This window comes from Papio anubis, chromosome 1, assembly GCF_008728515.1.
Source record: "Papio anubis isolate 15944 chromosome 1, Panubis1.0, whole genome shotgun sequence".
Lineage (NCBI taxonomy): Eukaryota > Metazoa > Chordata > Mammalia > Primates > Cercopithecidae > Papio > Papio anubis.
The window spans coordinates 42,195,544-42,218,068 of record NC_044976.1 but is presented as its reverse complement, the minus strand read 5'-3'; the positions used below and the strand labels follow the sequence as shown (position 1 = coordinate 42,218,068).

Here is a 22,525-nt window from a genome sequence, read left to right as displayed (position 1 = left end):
CGGAACCAAATTGCAGTTTTCTAACTGAGAATGTACTGTTGCTCTGTAAGAATGGAGTTCTGGAATAACATAGCAGGTTCCTTTGTAGTAGACACCTGACTGCTGCTGGAACATGGCAATGGTGCTTTCTTTTTTTTTTTTTTTTTTTTTTGAGACGGAATCTCACCCTGTTGCCCAGGCTGGAGTGCAATGGCGTGATCTCGGCTCACTGTAACCTCTGCCTCCCAGATTGAAGCAATTCTCCTGCCTCAGCCTCCTGAGTAGCTGGGATTACAGGGCGCGCGCCTCCACGCTCAGCGAATTTTTGTATTTTTAGTAGAGATGGGGTTTCACCATGTTGGCCAGTCTGGTCTCGAACTCCTGACCTCGTGATCCACCTGCCTCGGCCTCCCAAAGTGCTGGGATTACAGCTGTGAGCCACCGCGCCTGGCGGCAATGGTACTTTCATCCTCTACTTCCAAGTGTGCAGGTGTGCCTGTTTCATGGATTGGCCGCCTGTCAAATGGAAATCTGATCTGCCTCACTGATAGACCCTCTCATTCACAATACGCTTTCATTAGTTGACTAAATGGTGTATGCCTCTTAATGTTAAACTGTACCACAGAACCATCCTGCCCCACCACCTTCAAATTCATATGATCGTTGTTCTTAGTGTTGACACTTCCCTTGGCATTTCATGGGCCACAGGGAACACCAGAGGTATCCTCAGTTGCTGCTTCACTAAAGAGGCACCAGGCCCACACCAAATGAGCTCATGAGCAGCATCAGCAGCAGCCTCTCCTTATTTTTAGATTTCAGAAGTCTAACTATGATGTACCTAGGTTTTTTCCCCCCAATATTTATCTTTCTTGGGGTTAACTACACTTTTGGATCTGTAAGTCAATGTTTTTCATCAAACTTAGGAAGTTTTCAGCCATTATTTAATGTTTTTTCCTTCAGATAAGTAGGTATGGGAAATTAATTTTCAAAAAATAAAACGGTAATTTTTTTCCCACCCAACTGTCTTTTTTTTTTCTTGAGACGGAGTCTTGCTCTGTCACCAGGCTGGAATGCAGTGGCGTGATCTCGGCTCACTGCAAGCTCCACCTCCCGGGTTCAAGCGATTCTCCTGCCTCAGCCTTACAAGCAGCTGGGACTATAGGTGCGTGCTACCAGGCCCAGCTAAGTTTTGTATTTTTAGTAGAGACGGGGTTTCACCATGTTGGCCAGGATGGTCTTGATCTCCTGACCTCGTGATTCACCTGCCTCAGCCTCTCAAAAGTGTTGGGATTACAGGCGTGAGCCACCACGCCCGGCCCAATTAGACTATCTGATATTGTCTCACAGGTCCCTGAGGCTCTGTTCATTTTTCTTCAATATTTTTCTTTCTGTGGTTCAGACTGGATAATTTCCACTGTGTTCTCTTCAAGCTCACTGGCTTCTTCCATTATATACTATCTGCTGTTAAGTGAAACTTCCATTTCAGTTACTATACTTTTCAGGTCTAGAATTTGCATTTGGTTCTTTTTTATAGATTCCATTTCTCTGCTGAGACCACTCATTGTTCACTACTGTATTTTCCTTTAATTCTTTAAATATATTCATAATAGTTACTTTGTCTGCTAAGTGCAACACTGAGGCCATCTTATCCATAGATTTTTCTTCTTGAATATGGATATTCTCCTGTTTCTTTTTTTGAACATTAGCCACTGTGGATATTACACATAAAAACTATGAATATCGTTAGCTTCCCACAAAGAGTGTCAATTTGTATTTTAGCAGATAGTTCAATGACTACCTGATCGCCCTGAACTTGTGTGGTCTTGATTTTAGGCATCATGAGTGTGGATCTGAGGAAAGCCCATGGCATTTTTGACCTCTCTTAACTTGACAGGACCCAAACTTCGAAATCTGTCTTGCTGGGGGTTGGCTTTAGGCCTTGTTAGGGCGGGTTCACAGTAGATCTTACTCTTGGGTAAGATCTTTATTCAGAAGACATGGCCTTTCTGAGGTCTCAGCTGGATGCCAGGGGTGTTAACAAAGTGTCAATGAGATCTTTCTACTGGTAGGGCTGGACCATCAATGTTCCTGGCATTGCTTTCCCCCCAACAGGACTTGACCTCTAGTATCTCTTTTGTATTCATTTTGTACCAGCTGCTCTCTATATGGTAAGCTTCAGGTGGTTTCACCCCATGTATAAACAATAGGCCAGTCCTTAGCTTCAGCCTCACAGGAATGCCCCCACGGACTTCTGAAACCCTCTTGCTGAACAATTCCCTACTCTATGATGGTCCACCCCACAGATTCCAACTGCTTCAGCTGCCCAAACTCTGACCTCCGCCTCTTCAGCTCAGAGGAAATCATCACAGCCTGTTTAGACTCCACTCACAGAACAGGGTTGGGAAATTGTCCTCAGACAGAAAACTGAGCAAATATGGTGCTCACCTCGAGTTTTCCTTCTCTTAGGAACTGAAATTTTATGCTGCCTATTGTCTACAGGCTGACACAATTGCTTCATTTCTTTTGTCCAGTTTTATAGCTTCCTATAGAGAGAAGGCTAGCTGTGATACCACTTACTTCCTTACCATCGGAAGCAGAGTACCTCCCAGAAACGTGACCAGAAACGCCAGCCTCCTCTACATTTTTAAGACAGAAAACTAAGAGTTAATACAATGTTCTGTCTACTAAACTCATTTCAACCTGTCCTCCTAGTATCAGATCCGACTTCCGCTTTTGTGCCAGAGAGTATTCTCCACAGCAGTCAGATCAACAATGTGTGCTTTATAATTTGAATGCATATATTATAATTTGTCTGGTTATAATCTTTTATAAATATGGGGAAGAACACAAAGAGAGTTGAAATAATTGATAAACACAGTAGCATAAATGTAATTTTTTAAAAATTTTTGAGACAGGGTGTCACTCTGTCACACAGGCTGGAGTACAGTGGCATGACCACAGCTCACTGCAGCCTTGACCTCCTGGGCTCAAACAATCCTCCCACCTCAGCCTCTCGAGTCGCTGGGACTACAGACATGTACCACCACACTAAGCTAATTTTTTTATTTTTCTGTGGAGACAGGGTCTCCCTATGTTGCCTAGGCTGGTCTTGAACTCCTGGGCTCAATCAATCCTTCCACTTCAGCCTCCAAAAGTGCTGAGATTATAGGCATGAGCCACCTCACTCAGCCCAGGAAACTAATCCTATGAAAGATCTACTTTATTAATCAGAAATTAATTTCCTTCCTCTTTCTTTCCTTCCTTCCTTCTTTCCTCCCTCCCTCCCTTTGTCTTTCTCTCTTTCTCTCCCTCCCTCCCTCTTCCTTCCTCTCTCTCTCTCTCTCTCTTTCTTTCTTTAGACAGGGTCTCATGCTGTTGCCCAGGCTGGAGTACAGTGGCACAATCATAGCTCACTGCAACCTCAAAATCCTGGGCCTAAGTGATCCTCCTACCTCAGCCTCCCAAGTAGCTATCCCACACACTGTGTATGTGTGCACCACCATGCTTGGATAATATCTCTCAATTTTTTTTTATAGAGACAAGGCCTCGCGATGTTACCCAGGCTGTTCTCAAACTCCTGGCCTCAAGCAATCCCCCGGCCTCAAGCAATCCTCCCTCCTCAGTCTCTCAAAGTGCTGGAATTCCAGATGTGAACCACCACACCCAGCAGAAATACGTAAAATTTTAAATTAATAAAAATATGCAAGGCTTCCATGAAATGGACCATTGTGAAATGAGGGCTATTGTAAAGAGGCAACTACCCGACTCCTACACAAGGCATCAGAGCAAAGAAAAATAAGTCTTTTTTTTTTTGTTTTGAGACTGAGTCTTGCTCTGTGGCCCAGGCTGGAGTGCAGTGGTGCGATCTCAGCTCATTGCAACCTCTGCCTCCCGAGTTCAAGCGGTTCCCCTGCCTCAGGCTCCCAAGTAGCTGGGACTACAGGTGTGCGCCACCACGCCTGGCTAATTTTTTGTATTTTTAGTAGAGATGGGGTTTCACTGTGTTAGCCAAGATGGTCTCGATCTCCCAACCTCGTGATCTGCCCACCTCGGCCTCCCAAAGTGCTGGGATTACAGGTGTGTGCCACTGTGTCCGGCTGAGAAATAAGTCTTTTATCTTCATTTTGGAGACGAAGAAACAAGCACACCCAACTCTTTCTAACTCCAGATACTGGTGATTTGTTCATTAATTAAAATATATATTAAAAATATATGTATACATATATATTTTATCATACTACATGTATAATAATTCTACAGTAATTTTTAAAACAGGTTGATAACTATTCTCACGCCGGGCGTGGTGGCTCAAGCCTGTAATCCCAGCACTTTGGGAGGCCGAGACGGGCGGATCACGAGGTCAGGAGATCGAGACCATCCTGGCTAACACTGTGAAACCCCGTCTCTACTAAAAAATACAAAAAACTAGCCGGACGAGGTGGCGGGCGCCTGTAGTCCCAGCTACTCCGGAGGCTGAGGCAGGAGAATGGCGTGAACCCGGGAGGCGGAGCTTGCAGTGAGCTGAGATCCGGCCACTGCACTCCAGCCTGGGCGACAGAGCGAGACTCCATCTCAAAAAAAAAAAAAAAAAAAAAAAAACTATTCTCATACTTGAAGCTTTTCACATTAAGCATTTGACCCAAGTCTTGGCAACCTGACCAAGCCCTAGGTCACATGTGTCTCTAAACTACCCAAGGCAAAGCAGTTTGTAGTCCTCTACAACACACCTTGGAATTAATGAAAACATAAATTTTCTATCTGGAAGGAATTCTATGCTCCAACACAGCATTTCACACAGATTGCTCTTTTAGAGCTCAATATATAATAATAATTGTTTTGTTTTGTTCTCATATTATAGGCTAAGAGTATGAAGGCCTATGTTCATCTTATATCCAGTTTACCCAGAACAGTACATGGACCATAATAAGAACATACTGCTTATTGAATGAATAATTTAATAATAAAAAACTCTAGCCTCAGGCCAAGCGCAGTGGCTCCTGCCTGTAATCCCAGCACTTTGGGAGGCTGAGGTAAGAAGACCACTTGAGCTCAGGAGTTTGAGACCAGCCTGGGCAACATGGAGAAACCCCATTTCTACAAAAAAATTTTGAAAAATTAGTTGGGCGTGGTGGTGCACACCTGTAGTCCCAGCTACTTGGGAGGCTAAGGTGGAAGGGTGGCATAAGCCCAAGAGGTTGAAGCTGCAGTGAGCCGAGATCACACCACAAAACTCTAGCCTAGGTGACAGAGTGAGACCCTGTATCAAAAACAAAAACCAAAAACCAACTCTAGCCTCTTCCCCCCACCATGAAGAAATTCCAATAGGTTATCTGAGTAACTCATTAATATTCTAAAAATTAAGGAAAAGTAATGCTAAAGACATTTATTTTTCTAACTTGGGATTATCCTCAACCTCTTCAGATGAAAGGCATACAAACTCTTGATTACACAGCCTCTCTGAAGCCGCAGTTCTTATATCTGTAAAATGAGGAAAATAATAACCAATAAAAACTACAAGGATCAAATGAGATTCTGAATATAAAGACCCTGCTATGTTATGGATATACAGTAGATACTCAATAAATTACTATTTCATCTTATCATCATATTATTAAAACACAGCCTAAATTTCACAACATAACAGTCTTCGGGATTGTGACGCTCCTTCAGCTTGACTCTAAGTAAAGGACTCCTCTCTGGCCGGGCACAGTGGCTCATGCCTGGAATCCAACCACTTTGGGAAGCCAAGGCGGGCAGACCACTTGAGCCCAGGAGTTTGAGACCAGTCTGGGCAACATGACTAAACACCATCTCTACAAAAGATACAAAAATTAGCCAGGAATGGTGGTGTGAGTCTGTGGTCCCAGCTACTTCGGGCAGTTGAGGTAGGAGGATCACTTAAGCCTGGCAGGTCGAGATTACAGTGAACTATGACTGCATCACTGCACTCTGGCCTGGGCAACAGAGTGAGACCTCAGCTCCAAAAAAAAAAAAAAAAAAAAAAATGGAGGACCTGTCTGACTGAGTAAGCCATGCAAGGTGGGTCCTATTACTCTGTTCTCTGATATTACAGCACAGAAAACAGTATGCTATGGTCTAAACAACCTATTCAAAGTCAAACATCTAAAAGGCTTAGGAGTCAGAATAGAAAAGCTATAAATACTGGTTAGTCAGCTAACAACTAATGGAAAGGACAGCAGATAACTAGCAATAAACTTCTGAATCCTACAGCCCAAGTGAGTAGCACCTTGTCACCTTCAAACCTAATAAGCCTCTCTGTCTTCTTTTGATAACTTTCTATCTTTCCCTCCTTTTCTTTTCACACTCCCTTCCTGATACTCTCTACTATTACTTCTCTGAGCCCCTTTCCCTCTCTCTTTTTACCAAGTAGAATATTAAGTCTTGCCTTCAGTATTTATTATATTTTTCAATAAAATAATAAACATAGGTTTTAAAGACAGGAAATCAGAATTGAATTCCAGTTCCAACAATATAACCTTGGTAAATTAAAGTGTTTCAGTATGCTCAACTGGAAAATGGGGTAATAATGGCATCTTCACAAAACTGTAGTAAGAATTACATTACATGAAATTATATTTGTAAATTGTCTAGCCTAATGCCTGACACACAATGAGTCTTCCATAAAGTAAATTCCGTTCCCTACTGATCTAAGAAAATCTTATCTGATCCTTGGTTATGTCTTCTACAGGTCAGTAGCTCTTAGCAGAAAAGGAGACCGTTGTTCTTCACACACATTTCCATCTACAATATTGATACAGATGGATCCACCACTACTAATACAGACAATGAATGCCTCTAAATACAGAATTCTGCATTTCACTGATATAAACACTCCTTATCCTGGGTAGTCTCCTTGGTTTTAAAAATAAGTCAGTGCAGAGAAATTTAAGTAAACTTTTGAAACACAAGTAATTAGTGATAATTATAAGCATTTAAAATGTACTTAAACATCCTATATAAAACAATAAATGAAGGATATAACACTATATTTTAAAAACTGGCTTGAAACTGCCTCAGTAGTTTGAGCCATGGGAGAAATAAATGAGCTACTTCACTACTTCAACAGTTCCCATGTTAGGGTCTTAGAACAACAGCAGGCCAATTGCCTATTGCTTCTTCCAACTCACTGCAGCTCACTTTCACCTCATACCTAGAGACTGATTCTCTTCTCAAGTGAGTTCTATACTGGTATCTGGTAGATGTCAGTAAAAATAAAACTAATTTTAAGAGAAGACATATCACTGTAGATCAAAACAGGCCACTCTGTTCTGATTTTATATTATCTCCCACACGAGGCTCAGGTAACAGTCAGACAAAATAACCAAAAAGAAAACCACTGTGGTCACTGTGTGATATTTCAAGCTACAGCCAAGAAAACAATGTTCAAAGGCTGGTGCCGATCAACGTAAGCCCTTCAACTGCAAGCCTAGAACCAAAACACAGGCCACGTCAGGTAAACAGAAACCAAATCAGTGGGATTCAGGCTATGTGGAAAGCACTATGTAACACATGAGACAAAGTGCACAAAGAGAAGAAAAAAATTAAGAGTTACTGGGTAGGGAAAATAAGCCATTATTGTAGCCAGGTGCAAGTTCAATAGCAGCAAGGGCTACAAAGATTTAGTAGACAAAGTTTCTTTAGGGAAAACAAAACAGAGACAACATTATGTTGAAAATTCAACATAAAGATGAATGTTTTAAGGGCATATGGAAACCAACTCCAATACTAATCCCTAAGGCAATAAATGGAAAAATAAGAGTGGCAATATGCTACAGCAATTAGAAAGAACAAAAGCATTCAAGAACTAGAAGTATGAGTATAGTTTGGGTTTTTATTGAAGAATAGCACATTCTCACCAAGTTTGTAAAAGGAACGAGATGTCTCATGGCATGCAGTTTTTAAAAAACATCAAAGTTCTCAGCCTATACCAGCCAAAATGGCAGCAATGTCTAAGTCAAAGTCCCAGAAATGTTCAGTTTACTCTCATTGCCCACCTCTGAAGAATAAGAGAGCACTGCAGCCACACGAAAAACCAGTAACTGACCTGAAACAGGCTTCTCCTGGGATGAGCTAGAGTGACTATACTTACTGGAGTCCTCCTCCCACTGGAGTAAGTGTAGCTTCCACGCAGAATAATACAAAAATCCCAGTACCAGAAAGAGGCAGAGGGCTAGCAGCAGATTGCGCACAAATACCAAGAGTCCCATCTTCACATGATTTACGATGTCTTAAATGACCTAGAAAAGAAAAAGTTTCATTCTTAAAAGACAAAGCACTCATCTTATTGACATACTCTCTTAAAGTATCTATAGAGAGAATTTCCAAATGAAGAACAACTTAAGAGTTATCACTTTCATATCATGGCATCTTCCAACCTGCTCATCCCCATCTCAAGAAACAGCTTCATCATCAGCCAGCGCCTAAGCTAGAAAGCAGCAGTCGTCCTTGCTTCCCCACCCCAACCACTGACATCCGGTCCCTGACTAGTTCTGGCAACTCTTGCCTCCCAGATATGTTTCAAATCATATCCCCTTCCCATAATCACTACCCTAGACTGTGCTATCACAGCATTCTCACAGACACGTTTCCCTGCCTCCAAATTTACATTCTCCAAATCCATTTCCACATGGCACAAGAAGTCTTTGAATAACACAAAATCTGACAATATCCCTGCTTAAACCCCTTTGCATTCGTTCTCTACTGCTGCTGTGGCAAAGTGTCATAAACTTAGCAGTTTAGAACAACACAAAATCATCTCAGAGTTCTGAAGGCCAAAATCTGGGTATGGTGAGGCCCAGCTGGGTCCTTGCTTAGAGTCTCACAAGGCCAAAACCAAGGTGTTGGTAGGGCTGTGTTCCTTTCTGGAGGCCCTGGAGAAGAATCCACTTCTATGCTCACTCAGGCTGTTGGCTGAATTCAGTTTGTGCAGCTGTAGGGCCAAGCCCCCGTTTCCTGGCTGGTTATCCGCCAGGGGTCAGCCTTCATGCCTACAGTCCTTTTCATGCTTTCCATGTGGTCCCCTTCAGGCCATGTGGTCCCCTTCAGGCTCTCTCACTCTTTGAATCTCTCCAAATTCCCCCTCCACCATATCTTGCTTCTCTTCCAGCTGGAGAAACTTCTTTGCTTTTTGGGGCCCATGTGATTATAGTGGGCCCACCTTAATAATCCAGGATAATCTCACTATTTGAAGGCTCATAACCTTAATTATATCTGTGAAGTCCCTTGTGCCACGTCAAGTAACAAATTCATAGGTTCCAGGGATTAGGGTGTGGATATCTTTAAAGGGTCATTCTGCCTAACACAGCTTACAGCTTTCATTCAATTCTCAACTCCTCTGAATAAAGTAATTGCTCCTTAAAGCCTAGTGGCTTCTGACAGAGCCTCAACCTACTCTCCAATCCATCTCTTGCTTCTCTCAACCTCATTTGTGCCCTATGCTCTAGTCATTGTACTTTCTATTTATTGAACATTGCCTTGTTGTTTCTATCCTCAAGGTCTGTCTGGAATTCACCCACCCTGCTACTGTACCCCGCTATACACCCTTTGATGTAAAAGGATGTATAGCAGGTACACCTTAAATGTAAAATGTAACATTGGCCAAGGAGACTGCCCTGGGTCAGGCCCCCAACCAAGCCCAATCAGATATCCCAGCGACGAAATGACATAAGAGAAAAAAATGACATATAAATATTAATAATGGTGTCACAAAACATTATAATTTACAGATAATTGTCCACCTAGGAAAGCCAAGAGAATATACTAAAAAATCATTAGAATGGGAAGTTCAATAAAGTAGGTGATTATGATAAGATTAATTTACAAAAATCAACACATTCTTAAAAACCATACCAGCAATAACCAATTAGAAAATGTAAGGTGGGCTGGGTGCAGTGGCTCACGCCTATAATCCCAGAACTTTGGTAGGCTGAGGCAGGAGAACTGCTTGAGCCCTGGAGTTTGAGGCCAGCCTAGGCAACATGATGAGACCCTATCTCTACAAAAAGAAAAATTAAAAAATTAGCCAGGCCTAGTAGTGTGCACCTGTGGTCCTAGCTACTCAGGAGGCTGAGGCAGAAGGATTCCTTAAGTTCAGGAGGCTGAGGCTGCAGTGAGTTTTGAGCGTGCCACTGCACCCCAGCCTGGGTGACAGAGCAAGACCCTGTCTCAAAAAAAAAAAAAAAAGAAAGAAAGAGAAGAAAAGAAAACGTAAAGTGAAAAAATTCCATTCATGATGGCAACAAAATCTATAAAATAACTAAAAATAAACTTAGTAAGAAATAGGCAAGACTTTCACCAAAGAACATAAAATATCTGAGTAAATAAAGAGACAAAAGAGGTTCTTTTTTTCCCCGCCCTGCAACAGGGTTTCCCTCTGTTGCCCAGGCTGGAGTGCAATGGCGCCATCTCGGCTCACTGCAAACTCCACTTCCCCAGGTTCAAGCGATTCTCCGCCTCAGCCTCCTGAGTAGCTGAGATTACAGACATGCGCCACCACACCCAGCTGATTTTTTTGTATTTTTAGTAGAGATGGGGTTTTACCACGTTGGCCAGGATGGTATCAAACTCCTGACCTCGTGATCCACCCACCTCGGCCTCCCAAAGTGCTGGGATTACAGGCATGAGCCACCACGCCCGGAGAGTTTCTTAAGTGAGAAGATTCCATTGGAAATATATCAGTTTTCCTGAAATGTGAATTTTCTATAAATTCAGTTTCATTCCAGTCAAAATCCATGAATTTTCTGAACTTGGATCTAAAGATAATCTGAAGAGTTCATGCCCAAGAAGGGCCAAGAAATTTCTTAAAATGAAAAATAATGGGATGAGAATCTGCCTCGCCAGATATCGAACCAACTCAAGGCTATAATTACTAAGGTAGATAGGTACTGGCAGAGGAAAAAACAAGTTAGGTCAATGGAAGAGAACAGAGTCTAGAAATACATTATCTCAAACAGAAAGAGATACATAAACACACATATACGAATGAGTTTATTTTATACATATAAATGTACTCAATTTATGCTAAGCATGTACATATAAAAATGGAAGAAAGGGGCTGGGCGTGGTGGCTCACACCTATAATCCCAGCACTTTGGGAGGCCGAGGCGGGCAGATCACGAGGTCAGGCGATCGAGACCATCCTGACCATCCTGGCTAACATGGTGAAACCCCATCTCTACCAAAAATACAAAAAATTAGCTGGGCGTGGTGGCAGGCGCCTGTAATCCCAGCTACTCGGAAGGCTGAGGCAGGAGAATGGCTTGAACCCAGGAGTAAGAGCTTGCAGTGAGCAGAGATCACACCACTGCACTCCAGCCTGGGTAACAGAGCGAGACTCTGGCTCCAAAAAAAAAAAAAAAAAAATGGAAGACAGGCCTGACAGGCTATACAGGTGTTAGCATGCTTACCTGTAGGGAATAGGATGGGATGATGAGAAGCAGGTGAGACTTGGAGGACTTTTACTTTTCCCTTTGTACACTTCTTAATTAAATTTATTTGTCATAAGGCCTAGCATGGCAGCTGAAACCTATAATCCCAACACTCTAAGAGGCCGAAGCAGGAGGACTGAGTGAGCCTAGGAGTTCGAGACCAGACTAGGCAAGATGATGAGATGAGACCCCCCCCCCCCGATCTCTACAAAAAATTTTAAGATTAGCTGGACATGGTGGCATGGACCTGTAGTCCCAGCTACTTGGGAGGCTAAGGTGGGAAGATTGCTTGAGCCCAGGAGTTCGAGGCTGCACTGAGCTACGATCATGCTACTGCACGTCAGCCTGGGCAACAAAGAGAGATACTGTCTCTTTAAAAAAAAAAAAAAAGTATTTTTTATAAAGTCACAAGTACTGCCTCCATTAATTTTTTACTATTAAAAAAACACATTGTAGAAATGTAAATTGGTAGACTCCTTTGGGAACAATTTAGAAGTATCTATTGAAATTTATAATATTCATATACCTTAACCTAGTCTTTCTATTCCTATGACTTTTTTCTCAAACAATACTCCAACAAATACTAAAAAGGACATGTACATGAATGTTCATTAGCAACTCTGAGTATAACAGCAAGATACAAGAAACAGTTTAAATGCCCAGTAATAGGGACCCAATAATTAAATTATGGTAAGTCTCCCTGGTCACATCAATTGAGGTCTTAGCAGGAAAGAGATGGCATATGCAAAGGAATAAACTGAAGGAAATTTAATGGCAGGATTTTTTATAGCTGTGTGAGCAGCATTTAAAGGAATCAACAAGGGATGGTGAAGCATCCAGGGACTAGCAACAGCAGGAAGCTATTTCTACCCTTCAACCCAAAAGGGCAAAAGAAGAGAAGGGTGTCACTGGAGCCCAGCAAGAGCTGGCTGGAGAAGAGAAGCCACCCTAAAGAGCAGTGATCACAGACAACGAGCACAGCTGCTACTAGAACCATGGCAAGGGACAATGGGGATAAAACATAGTCTGACTCCTCCCAACATTGGCCCTCAGGTCTCCTGGCAGTGCCTTTTATCAGCTGATCCCAGCTGGAAGCCAGAGGCGAGGAAGCCCAGATGATGCAGGTTAACAGAGACCAGCTGCCAGTACACAGAAGAAACGAAGGTGAATAAAGGATCTGCGAGGGCAGGAGAATAACAGTGTAGAAAAAATGTACCAGCTGGAAAGAATGAGCCATATCTGCATGTACTAACAGGGAAGTGTGTCTAAACATACTGCTAAGTGAAAAAAATCTAGCTGTCGAATAGTATGTATACATATGGCCCCATACTGGCAACAACAAACGAAGATGACAATAATATTTAAAAATTAAGATTAAGGGCCGGGCACTATGACTCATACCTGTAATCCCAGCAATTTGGGAGGCTGAGGCTGGTGGATCACTTGAGCCTAGGAATTCGAAACCAACCTGGGCAACACAGTAGGACCCTGTCTCTACAAAAAAAAAAAAAATTTTTTTTTAATTAGTCAGGGCCAGGCGTGGTGGCTCATGCCTGTAATCCCAGCACTTTGGGCGTCCGAGGCAGGTGGATCACGAGGTCAGGAGATCAAGACCATCCTGGCTAACACGGTGAAACCCTGTCTCTACTAAAAATACAAAAAAGTAGCTGGGCATGGTGGCACACGCCTGTAGTCCCAGCTACTTGGGATGCTGAGGCAGGAAAATCGCTTGAACCCAGGAGGTGGAGGTTGCAGTGAGCCGAAATTGTGCCATTGCACTCCAAGCCTGGGCAACAGAGTGAGACTCCGTCTCAATAATAAAAATAAATAAATAAACAAATAAATTAGTCAGGCATGGTAGTATGTGCCTGTAGCCCCAACTAATTGGGAAGCTAAGGTAGGAGGATTTCTTGAGCCCAGGAGGTTGAGGCTGAAGTAAGCCAAGGTTGCACCACTGTACTCCAGCCTGGGTGACGGAGTGAGATACTATCTCAAAGAAAAAAAAATTAAGACTAAGTATCAAGTACATACATAAAAGAATATGCACCAAACTACTCACAATAATTATCTCTGAAAAGTGGGTTCAGATGGAATACTTTGACAAGGTATTTATTTATCCATATATTTATTTTTAATGTTTGTACTTGTAAAAGTAAATACAAAAAGTTTTAAGTGAAATAGAAATCAGAGACTTGATAGCTAGGCATGGTGGTTCATGCCTGTAATCCTAGCACTTTGAGAGGCCAGGAATTTGAGACCAGCCTGTGTAACATAGTAAGATCCTGTCTCCAGAAAAAATTTTTAAAAATCAGCCAGGCATGGTGGCGTGGGCCTGTAGTCCTAGCTCTTTGGGAGGCTGAGGTAGGAGGATCGCTTGAGCCCATAAAGTTTGAGGTTACAGTGAGCCATTATCACACCACTGCACCCCAGCCTGGGCAACAGAGCAAGACTCTGTCTGAAAAAAAAAGAAAAGAAAAAGAAACCAGAAACTTGTATTTCTAACTACACAAAGAACTATATATCTTGTCCAAACTTCCCACTGAAAACAACTAAAAATTTAAGTTGTAAGTAGTCTACGCACAAAAGGCAAGTGGTTCTTAGAAAGAATTTTATTTTCTTTTAGAAAGGGGCAGAAGTGGCTGGCACCACCCCTCTCCTTCTTTCTGTGCTGAATGCAAGAGATGTGATGCTGAATTGCCACAGCCACACACTGACCACAGCCCAAGGCTCTGGCAGACACACAATAGTCAGTGAGTCAACAGATGTACCCATTCTTTCAACAAATATGACAGTGAGAAGGCTGAAGGAATCATCTGTTTTATTTCAGTCTTTTCCATTAGGGAAAACAATCTTCAAATGACAAGAGTAGAATAAATCCCAAGGAAGAAACTGATTTCCAAAAGTAGACAACATACACAAGAGCAAAAAAGAGCTTAAAAGAAGCCAAAGCCTCCAAGACAAGGAGAACAATATCCCAAGATCCTGTGAGAGATGTAATTTCAAACTCACCGCTAGGACAAAAGTCTGACACATTCTAGAAGTGAGGCTGTGGGGTAAAAACAGGCTCTTTCATACATTACTGGTCATGGAAGGGATTTGAAAATATCTAACACAATTACACATGCTTTTTAACCCTTTAACCCAATAGTCTCACTTCTAAGAAACTATCCCAAAGATACACTGACAAAAATACAAAAAGTCATGTGAATGGCCACTTACTGTAGCACTATTTGTAACATAACAGAATAAGACTCAATGTACTCCAAATGTCCTTCAACAGGGGTTGAATCAACTACAGTACATACATAAAATAGGTACCATGCATCCATAAAAGAAATGAGGTCCCTCTATCCCTTCCTTTCTAAATAATTTAATCTAAAAACCTTAGATTTAGGGAGTCACACATGCCTGGGGTGAAAGGGGAGAGAGGGGCATTAGTCCATGTGAGGGGTCTAGGGTGTGGCCACAGGTGATTTGGGATTGACCAGATAAGTAAATGTATTGAAGCTAATGGGAATAAGATTTCCCAATGATGGAGAAGAAAGTTACAAATATGGAAAGGGAAAACTGGAATTAATCTTTTGACTTGTATTGAAATTGGAGGTATTCAGTGGAAAAAATGGTTTTTAATATATAACCAGGCATCGTGGCTCCCATCTGTAATCCCAGTACTTTGGGAGGCCAAGGCATAAGGATCACTTGAGCCCGAGAGTTTGAGACCAGCCTGGGCAATATATTCTCTACAAAAAATTGTCTACAGCTAGGCATGGTGGTGGTGGACACTTGTAATCCCAGCTACTTGGGAGGCTGAGGCAGGAGAATCACTTGAACTGGGGAGGTAGAGGTTGCAGTGAGCCAAGATCATGGCACTGCACTCCAGCCTGGATGACAGAGTGCGACTCTACCTCAAAAAAAAAAAAAAAAAGAAAAAAAATTGTCTCTACAAAAAATTTAAAAATTAGCTGGGCATGATGGCACGTGCCTGTAGTCCTAGTTACTCAGGAGTCTGAGGTGGGAAGAGCGCTTGAGCCTAGGAAGTGAAGGCTGCAGTGAGCTGAGATCACGCAACTGCACTCCAGCCTGGGGAATAAAGAGAGACCCTGTCTCAAAAATAATAATAATACAGAAATATATATATATGTGTGTATGTATATATACATGTACATATGTGTGTATACATATGTGTATATATGTGTGTGTTTATATATACAAAGATATAAAAATAAATATAGTGTGGATAGTGTGTGTACATTTGTGTGTATACACACATATAATTTTTTTTTGAAACAGAGTTTCTGTCGTTCAGACCAGAGTGCAGTGGCATGATCATACCTCACTGCAGCCTCGACCTCCTGGGCTCAAGTGACCCTCCCATCTCAGCTTCCCAAGTAGGTAGGACCATAGGCACATGTCACCACACCCAGCTACTAAAATTTTTTTCACTTTTTGTAGAGACAGGGTCTTGCTATGTGGCCCAGGCTGGTCACAAACTCCTAGACTCAAATTATTCTCCTGCCTTGGCCTCCCAAAGTGCTAGGATTACAGGCGTGAGCCACTGTGCCCACCACCCCTACATATATTCTTTAGCTCTGCCCACAGAAAGAGCCTGGCAGTGGTCATATCCCAACAGCATGAAGCATATCTAGTACCTAGATTTTGGTGGTGTTTTGTTTTTGTTTTTGTTTGCCAAGACGGAGTTTTGCTCTTATTGCCCAGGCTGGAGTGCAATGGTGTGATTTCAGCTCACCACAACCTCCGTAGATCTTGGTTTTGAAACACTATTCTCCACTAACAAGAAGCAGGGTGCAGCCATAAAAAAGAATGAATTCAGGTCTTTGCAGCAACATAGATGCTGCTGGAGGCCATCATCCTAAGCAAATTAACACAGGAACAGAAAACCAAATACCACATGTTCTTACTTGTAAGTGGCAGCTAAACACTGGGTACTTACGGACACACAGATGGCAATAACAGATACTGAAGACTACTAGATGGGGATGAGGGGTAAAGGTGCAAGGGTTGAAAAATGAACTGTTGATTACTATGCTCAGTACATGAGTGACAGGATCAATCATACTCCAAACCTCAGCATCACACAATACCCATGTAACAAACCTGAACACGTACTCACTGAATTGAAAATAAAAGTTGAAATTATTTTTTTAAAAAAAGGTTTAGGACACAGATAGAAAAATGCACTTAATATTCAAGAGAAGTCATAGGTCTTTGGGGAGAAAAAAAAAAAAAAACATTTGAGACACCTAAAACCCAGAACAATGTGAAGTTTGGGGAAGGGATGAGGCTAAAGACAGCATAAACGATTTTTCTTTTTTTTTTTTTTTTTTTTTGAGATGGAGTCTCACTCTGTCGCCCAGGCTGGAGTGCAGTGGCGCGATCTCGGCTCACTGCAAGCTCCGCCTCCCGGGTTCACGCCATTCTCCTGCCTCAGCCTCCTGAGTAGCTGGGACTACAGGCGCCCGCCACCATGCTGGGCTAATTTTTTGTATTTTTAGTAGAGACGGGGTTTCACCGTGTTAGCCAGGATAGTCTCGATCTCCTGACCTCGTGATCCGCCCGCCTCGGCCTCCCAAAGTGCTGGGATTACAGTCGTGAGCCACCGCGCCCGGCCCATAAACGATTTTTCAAAGTTATATCCAAAGCAAGAAGAAAAGATAAGGAGTAAGTTTAGTTTCATCTCTGATACAGCATTTCTTGTTAAAACTGATGACTTTCTCTGCAGGCACCTGCCTTCTGAATGCTGGTCCCACTCAGCCATCCACTTCCACTTTTACCAAGTTAATTTCTACTGATTTTTCAGATCAGTTAATTACTGGTATGCTGCCCCTCCCCAGTCAAGGATCTTTTATTACGCTATCATAGAATCACATTTCTTTCCTTAGTGCACTTCTCTCACTTGAGAAATGCCCCCATTAATGTTATTACTTGATTAATATCGACCTCCCTTTTCTCCTTCCAGGTCTGAAATTGTATCTGGTTTTGCTCATTATCTTATAGCATATAGCAGGAGTTCAATAAACAATTGTTAAAAAAAAAAAAAAAAAAAAAAGGAAGCAGGTCTTCTTGGAAGAATGGCTGACTCCGAGGCTGGGGCAGAGAAGGCGTGAGGTAAGTCTGGGCCACCTGTGCCTGAAAGTGGGAAAACAGAGTGAGGATAGGTCAAAAGGAAAAAGGAACCAGCCTAGGAGCTCCTACTGGTAAGATTTGGAGCAATTCAGCATCAAGATAAAGACTAATAATAACAGATTATAATCCATTAAATAAGAATCTAATAAACGAAGAGGGGAGAAAGCTCTCAGAGTGAAATGACAGCTGATGAAAGTAGAAGGAATAATGTAATTAGAAAATCACCATTTAGGAACCATTATAGTAATAATTCACATAAAAAACATAAATGGATGCTAAAAGTAATGCCTACAAGTTTTACAAGAAATGGGATACAGGGCCGGACACAGTGACTCAGGCTTGTAATCCCGGCACTTTGGGAGGCTGAGGTGGGTGGATCACTTGAGGTCAGGAGTTTGAGACCAGCCTGGCCAACATGGGGAAACCCTGTCTCTACTAAAAATACAAAAATTAGCCAGGCATGGTGGCATGTACCTGTAATCTCAGCTACTTGGGTGTCTGAGGCAGGAGAACTGCTTGAACTCAGGAGGCGGAGGATGCAGTGAGCCAAGATCTTGCCACTGCACTCCAGCCTAGACAAGAGAACAAGACTCTGTCTCAAGAAAAGAAAAAGAAATGGGATATAGGCCAGGCACAGTAGCCCATGCCTGTAATACTAGCACTTTGAGAGGACAAGGTAGGAGGATCACATGAGGCCACGAGTTGCCCAGCCTGGGCAACACAGGACAATTCCATCTCTACAAAAAATGTTAAGATTAGCTGGGCGTAGTGGCATGTGCCTGTAGTCCCAGCTATTTGGGAGGCTGAGGAGGGAGGATTGCTTGAGCCCAAGAGTTAGAGGCTGCAATGAGCTAAGATCATGCCACTGCACTCCAGCCTGAGTGACACAGCAAGACCCTCTCATAAATAAATAAATAAGAAATAAGATATAAAATAGTTTTAAACTATTTCCTCACTATTTACTATTAAGAGAGGGGAACAGAGTAACTTTGCAATTGAGAAATCTGATATCACAATAAGCTAGCTGAAGAGGATATATGGGAGTTCTTTGTAATATTTCTACAACTCTTTTGTAAATGAGAAATTATTTCAAAATGAAAAGTTAAAAAGGGAAAATAATTTTAAACTAAATGTTCAAATAAACATCTAAATGAGAGTTTATGCAGCCACTTAAAATGGCTGTATAAACTAAAAAAAAAAAAAATTAATGATATAGAGAAATGCTTTTGGTATAGTACTGAATTAGAAAAATAAAATATGAAGCCAGGTGCGATGGCTCACGCCTGTAATCCCAGCACTTTGGGAAGCCAAGGCAGGCACATCACTTGACCCTAGGAGTTCCAGACTAGCCTGGGCAACATGGCAAAACCCTGTCTCTACAAAAAATACAAAAATTAGCTAGGCATGGTGGTGCGTGCCTGTAGTCCCAGCAACTCAGGAGGCTGAGGTGGGAGGATCACTTAAGATTGGGAAGTGGAGGCTGCAGTGAACCATGCCACTACACTCCAGCCTGGGTGACAGAGTGAGACCCTGTCTCAAAAAAATTAATTAATTAATTAAATTAAAAAGAGTATCAGGCACTCAACCATGAGAGAAAAAGATAAATAAAAAATAAAAATGCTAGAAGTAGATTAAGACAGAGAATTCTGGCTGTGGGACTGCACTTGGCCTCCCTGCATGGTCAGAAAAAAGCATGCAGGCTAGGCTCAGTGGCTCATGCCTGTAATCCCAGCACTTTGAGAGGCCGAGGTGGGTGGATCACCTGAGGTCAGAAGTTCAAGACCAGTCTGACCAACATGGTAAATTCCTGTCTCCACTAAAAATACAAAATTAGCTGGGCATGGTGGCGCATGCCTATAATCCCAGCTACTTGGGAGGCTGAGGCAGGAGAATAGCTTGAACCTGGCAGGTGGAGGTTGTAGTGAACCAAGTTTGCGCCACTGCACTGCAGCCTGAGCAACAAGAGTGAAACTCCATCTCAAAAAAAAAAAAAAAAAGCATGCAGGTAAAGAGTTGCAGATGCTCCCTCTAGAAGGCAGATGGAGCACAGCGATCTGGACTCATCCTCTCCACATACGCGCATCTTATCCCAGAGAGGGAAGTGGCTCTCTTCCATCCAAAGCTAATAGGACAAACACTATGAGCTAGGGATTACACAAGGCAGCGAGGACATTGAAACACAGAAACGCAAGCCCCACCTTACAGGACTTCTATCTTCTCATTCATTCTTCAACTCTGTGATCTAATCTGGCTTCTAATCCCACCTGTCACTGTGGGTCAGTTTACCACTGACCTCTTAAGTGCCAAATCCAATGGACAATTTACAGTCCTCCAGCAATTTGACCTTTATACAGCCCCTGAAACTGTGAGAGGTGGTAAGAGTCTTTCTCTGCCTTCTTTGCCACTCAACTTTCAGGACTGTGTTCAAGTGTTAGCTCCTTCAGGAAGCTTTCCTTAATCACAGCCCTACACTATGACTGTGCTCCATAACATCCCATGCTCACCTCTATCATAGCATTTAGAAAACATCTTGCCTCTTTTTCTGTCTCTGCAGATAATGAGCATACAATCTAAAACAAGAACCTATAACTTAGGTCTGTTAAATCACTAGCATTTATCAGCATAGTGCCTCAAATATAGTAACACGCAGGAAGAGTTTGTTTAAAAATAAAATAGCCTGTAATCCCAGCACTTTGGGAGGCTGAGGAAGGCAGATGGCGTGAGCTCAGGAGTTTGAGACCAGCCTGGGCAACATGGCGAAACCCTATCTCTACAAAAAAAGAAAAAGAAAAAGAAAATAACCAGGTGTAGTGGTGAGGGCCTGTAGTCTCAGCTACTCATAGGGCTGAAGCAGAAGGATCACTTGAGCCTGGGAGGCAGACATTGCAGTGAGCTGAGATTGCGCCACTGCAATCCAGACTGGGAAACAGAGTGAGACCCTATCTCAAAAAGTAAATAAATAAAATATATTTCCAATAATATTCCCCAACTCTAGACACAATATAATTTGTACATATTCCAAAAAGTAATACATTCTAAAGGTATAATTTGAATGCATATATATATATATGCATACATATATATACATACACGCACAACAATTTTAAATATAGAGAGCATCTCAGGGTGCTATCTTAGGCTTTCTTACATTCTCATTCTGCAGATATCCCCAAAGCAATGCCACTCTCTTCTGTGACTTCATTTACCAGCATTATGCTGACTCTTAGTCCATTTGCTTTGCTATAAAGAAATACCTGAGGCTGGGCACAGTGGCTCATGCCTGTAATTCCAGCACTTTGGGAGGCTGAGGCAGGCAGATCACCTGAGGTCAGGAGTTCAAGACCAGCCTGGCCAACATGGCGAAACCCCATCTACTCAAAATACAAAAATTAGCCAGGCATGGTGATGTGTGCCTGTAAACCCAAATACTCGGGAAGCTGAGGCAGGAGAATCACTTGAACCCAGGAGGCAGAAGTTGCAGTGAGCTGAGATCATGCCACTGCACTCCAGCCTGGGCAACAGAGTGAGACTCTGTCTAAAAAAAAAAAGGAAAAAGAAATACCTGAGACTGGTATATAAAAAAAGAAAAAAGAAATACCTGAGATTGGGTAATTATTCTAAAGAAAAGAGTTTATTTGGCTCACAGCTCTGTAGGCTGTATAAGAAGCAAGGCACCAGCATCTACTTCTGATGAGAGCTTCAGTGTGCTTTCATGCATGGCAGAAGGGGAAGGGGAGCAGACATCATATGCCAGGAGAGGAGAGGTCAGGCACGGTGGCTCACGCCTGTAATCCCAGCACTTTGGGAGGCGGAGGCGGGTGGATCACCTGAGGTCAGGAGTTTGAGACCAGACCGGCCAACATGGTGAAACCCCGTCTCTACTAAAAATACAAAACTTAGCCGGGTGTGGTGGTGCGTGCCTATAATTCCAGCTACTCAGGAGGCTGAGGCAGGAGAATCGCTTGAATCTGGGAGGCAGAGGTTACAGTGAGCCCAGATCACGCCACTGCTCTCCAGCCTGGGCTATAGAACGAGACTCTCTCTCAAAGAAAAGGAGGGAAGAGAGAGAGGGAAGGGTTGCCACCCTCTTTTAAATAACCAGCTCTGAGGGAGAAGTCACTCATTATGCAGGGACTGTACCAAGCAGTTCATGAGGGATCTGCCCCCATGACCCAAACACCTCCTACTAGGCTCCACCTTCAACACTGGGGATCAAATTTCAACATTAAATTTGGAGAGAACAAATATCCAAACTATGTCACTATCCCAAAAGTTACATATTCAGTCTAGATACCCTTCTGAGTTCCAAGTCCAAGTATGTTAACTTCTTGCTATACCTCATCATCTAGATGTTTCACCCTGAGGAACTTCCTCTTCCTCTGGCATTTACTGTCTCAATCAAAGTCAACCCTTTCACAGATGCTTCTACAAGAAACCTGGAAATTAGCCTTGACACTAGACTCTTCCTCACTCTCATCCTGCACATATAATCAATCAAGTCCTACAAATTTTATCTCCTAAATACTTCCTGAAGCTACACATCCCTCCCTCTTCACTGCCACCATCCTAATTCGAGTCACCATAACCTTTTGCATGGACTACTACAATAGCCTAGTAATCCTCCTACTTGCCCCTGCCCAATTAGTTCTCCACACAGCAGCCAATGTGACAGGATTATTTCACTCCCAGGCGTAAACTTCATAAATTTCCCATTATGTTTAGGGTAAAGTCCCAGACTCCTTAAACAAAAGCCTAGATATCTGGCCCCTTCCCACCTCTCCTCCACATCTCTTGCCACCTCATCTCTTTATGAGCCTGCAACATGGAGCTTCTCTCGGTGTTTTCAACTTATCATGCCCTTCCAATGTCAGGCTGAAGCCCTTCCGACCCACCGCTTTATTCACCTCCCAATGTCAGGCTGAAGCCTTCCTGATCCCACCACTTCATCTAGCCAA

At 42.6% G+C, this 22,525-nt stretch overlaps 1 protein-coding gene across 15 annotated transcripts in view; it reads right to left on the bottom strand.

Moving 5' to 3' along the window:
• The window catches only part of ST3GAL3 (ST3 beta-galactoside alpha-2,3-sialyltransferase 3), a 230,305-nt gene that overhangs the window by 189,331 nt on the left and 18,449 nt on the right, over positions 1-22,525 (bottom strand). For 8 of the 15 annotated variants that reach the window (XM_003891726.5, XM_021940610.2, XM_003891734.5 and 5 more), the window contains exon 2: positions 8,090-8,237. In XM_003891726.5, coding sequence (XP_003891775.1) covers positions 8,090-8,207 — 118 coding nt within the window. In that variant the 5' untranslated portion in view covers positions 8,208-8,237. Of the gene's footprint in view, positions 1-8,044; positions 8,238-22,525 lie in introns of all 15 variants that reach the window. The other 7 variants (XM_003891739.4, XM_021940574.2, XM_031667757.1 and 4 more) reach the window with 1 other exon arrangement.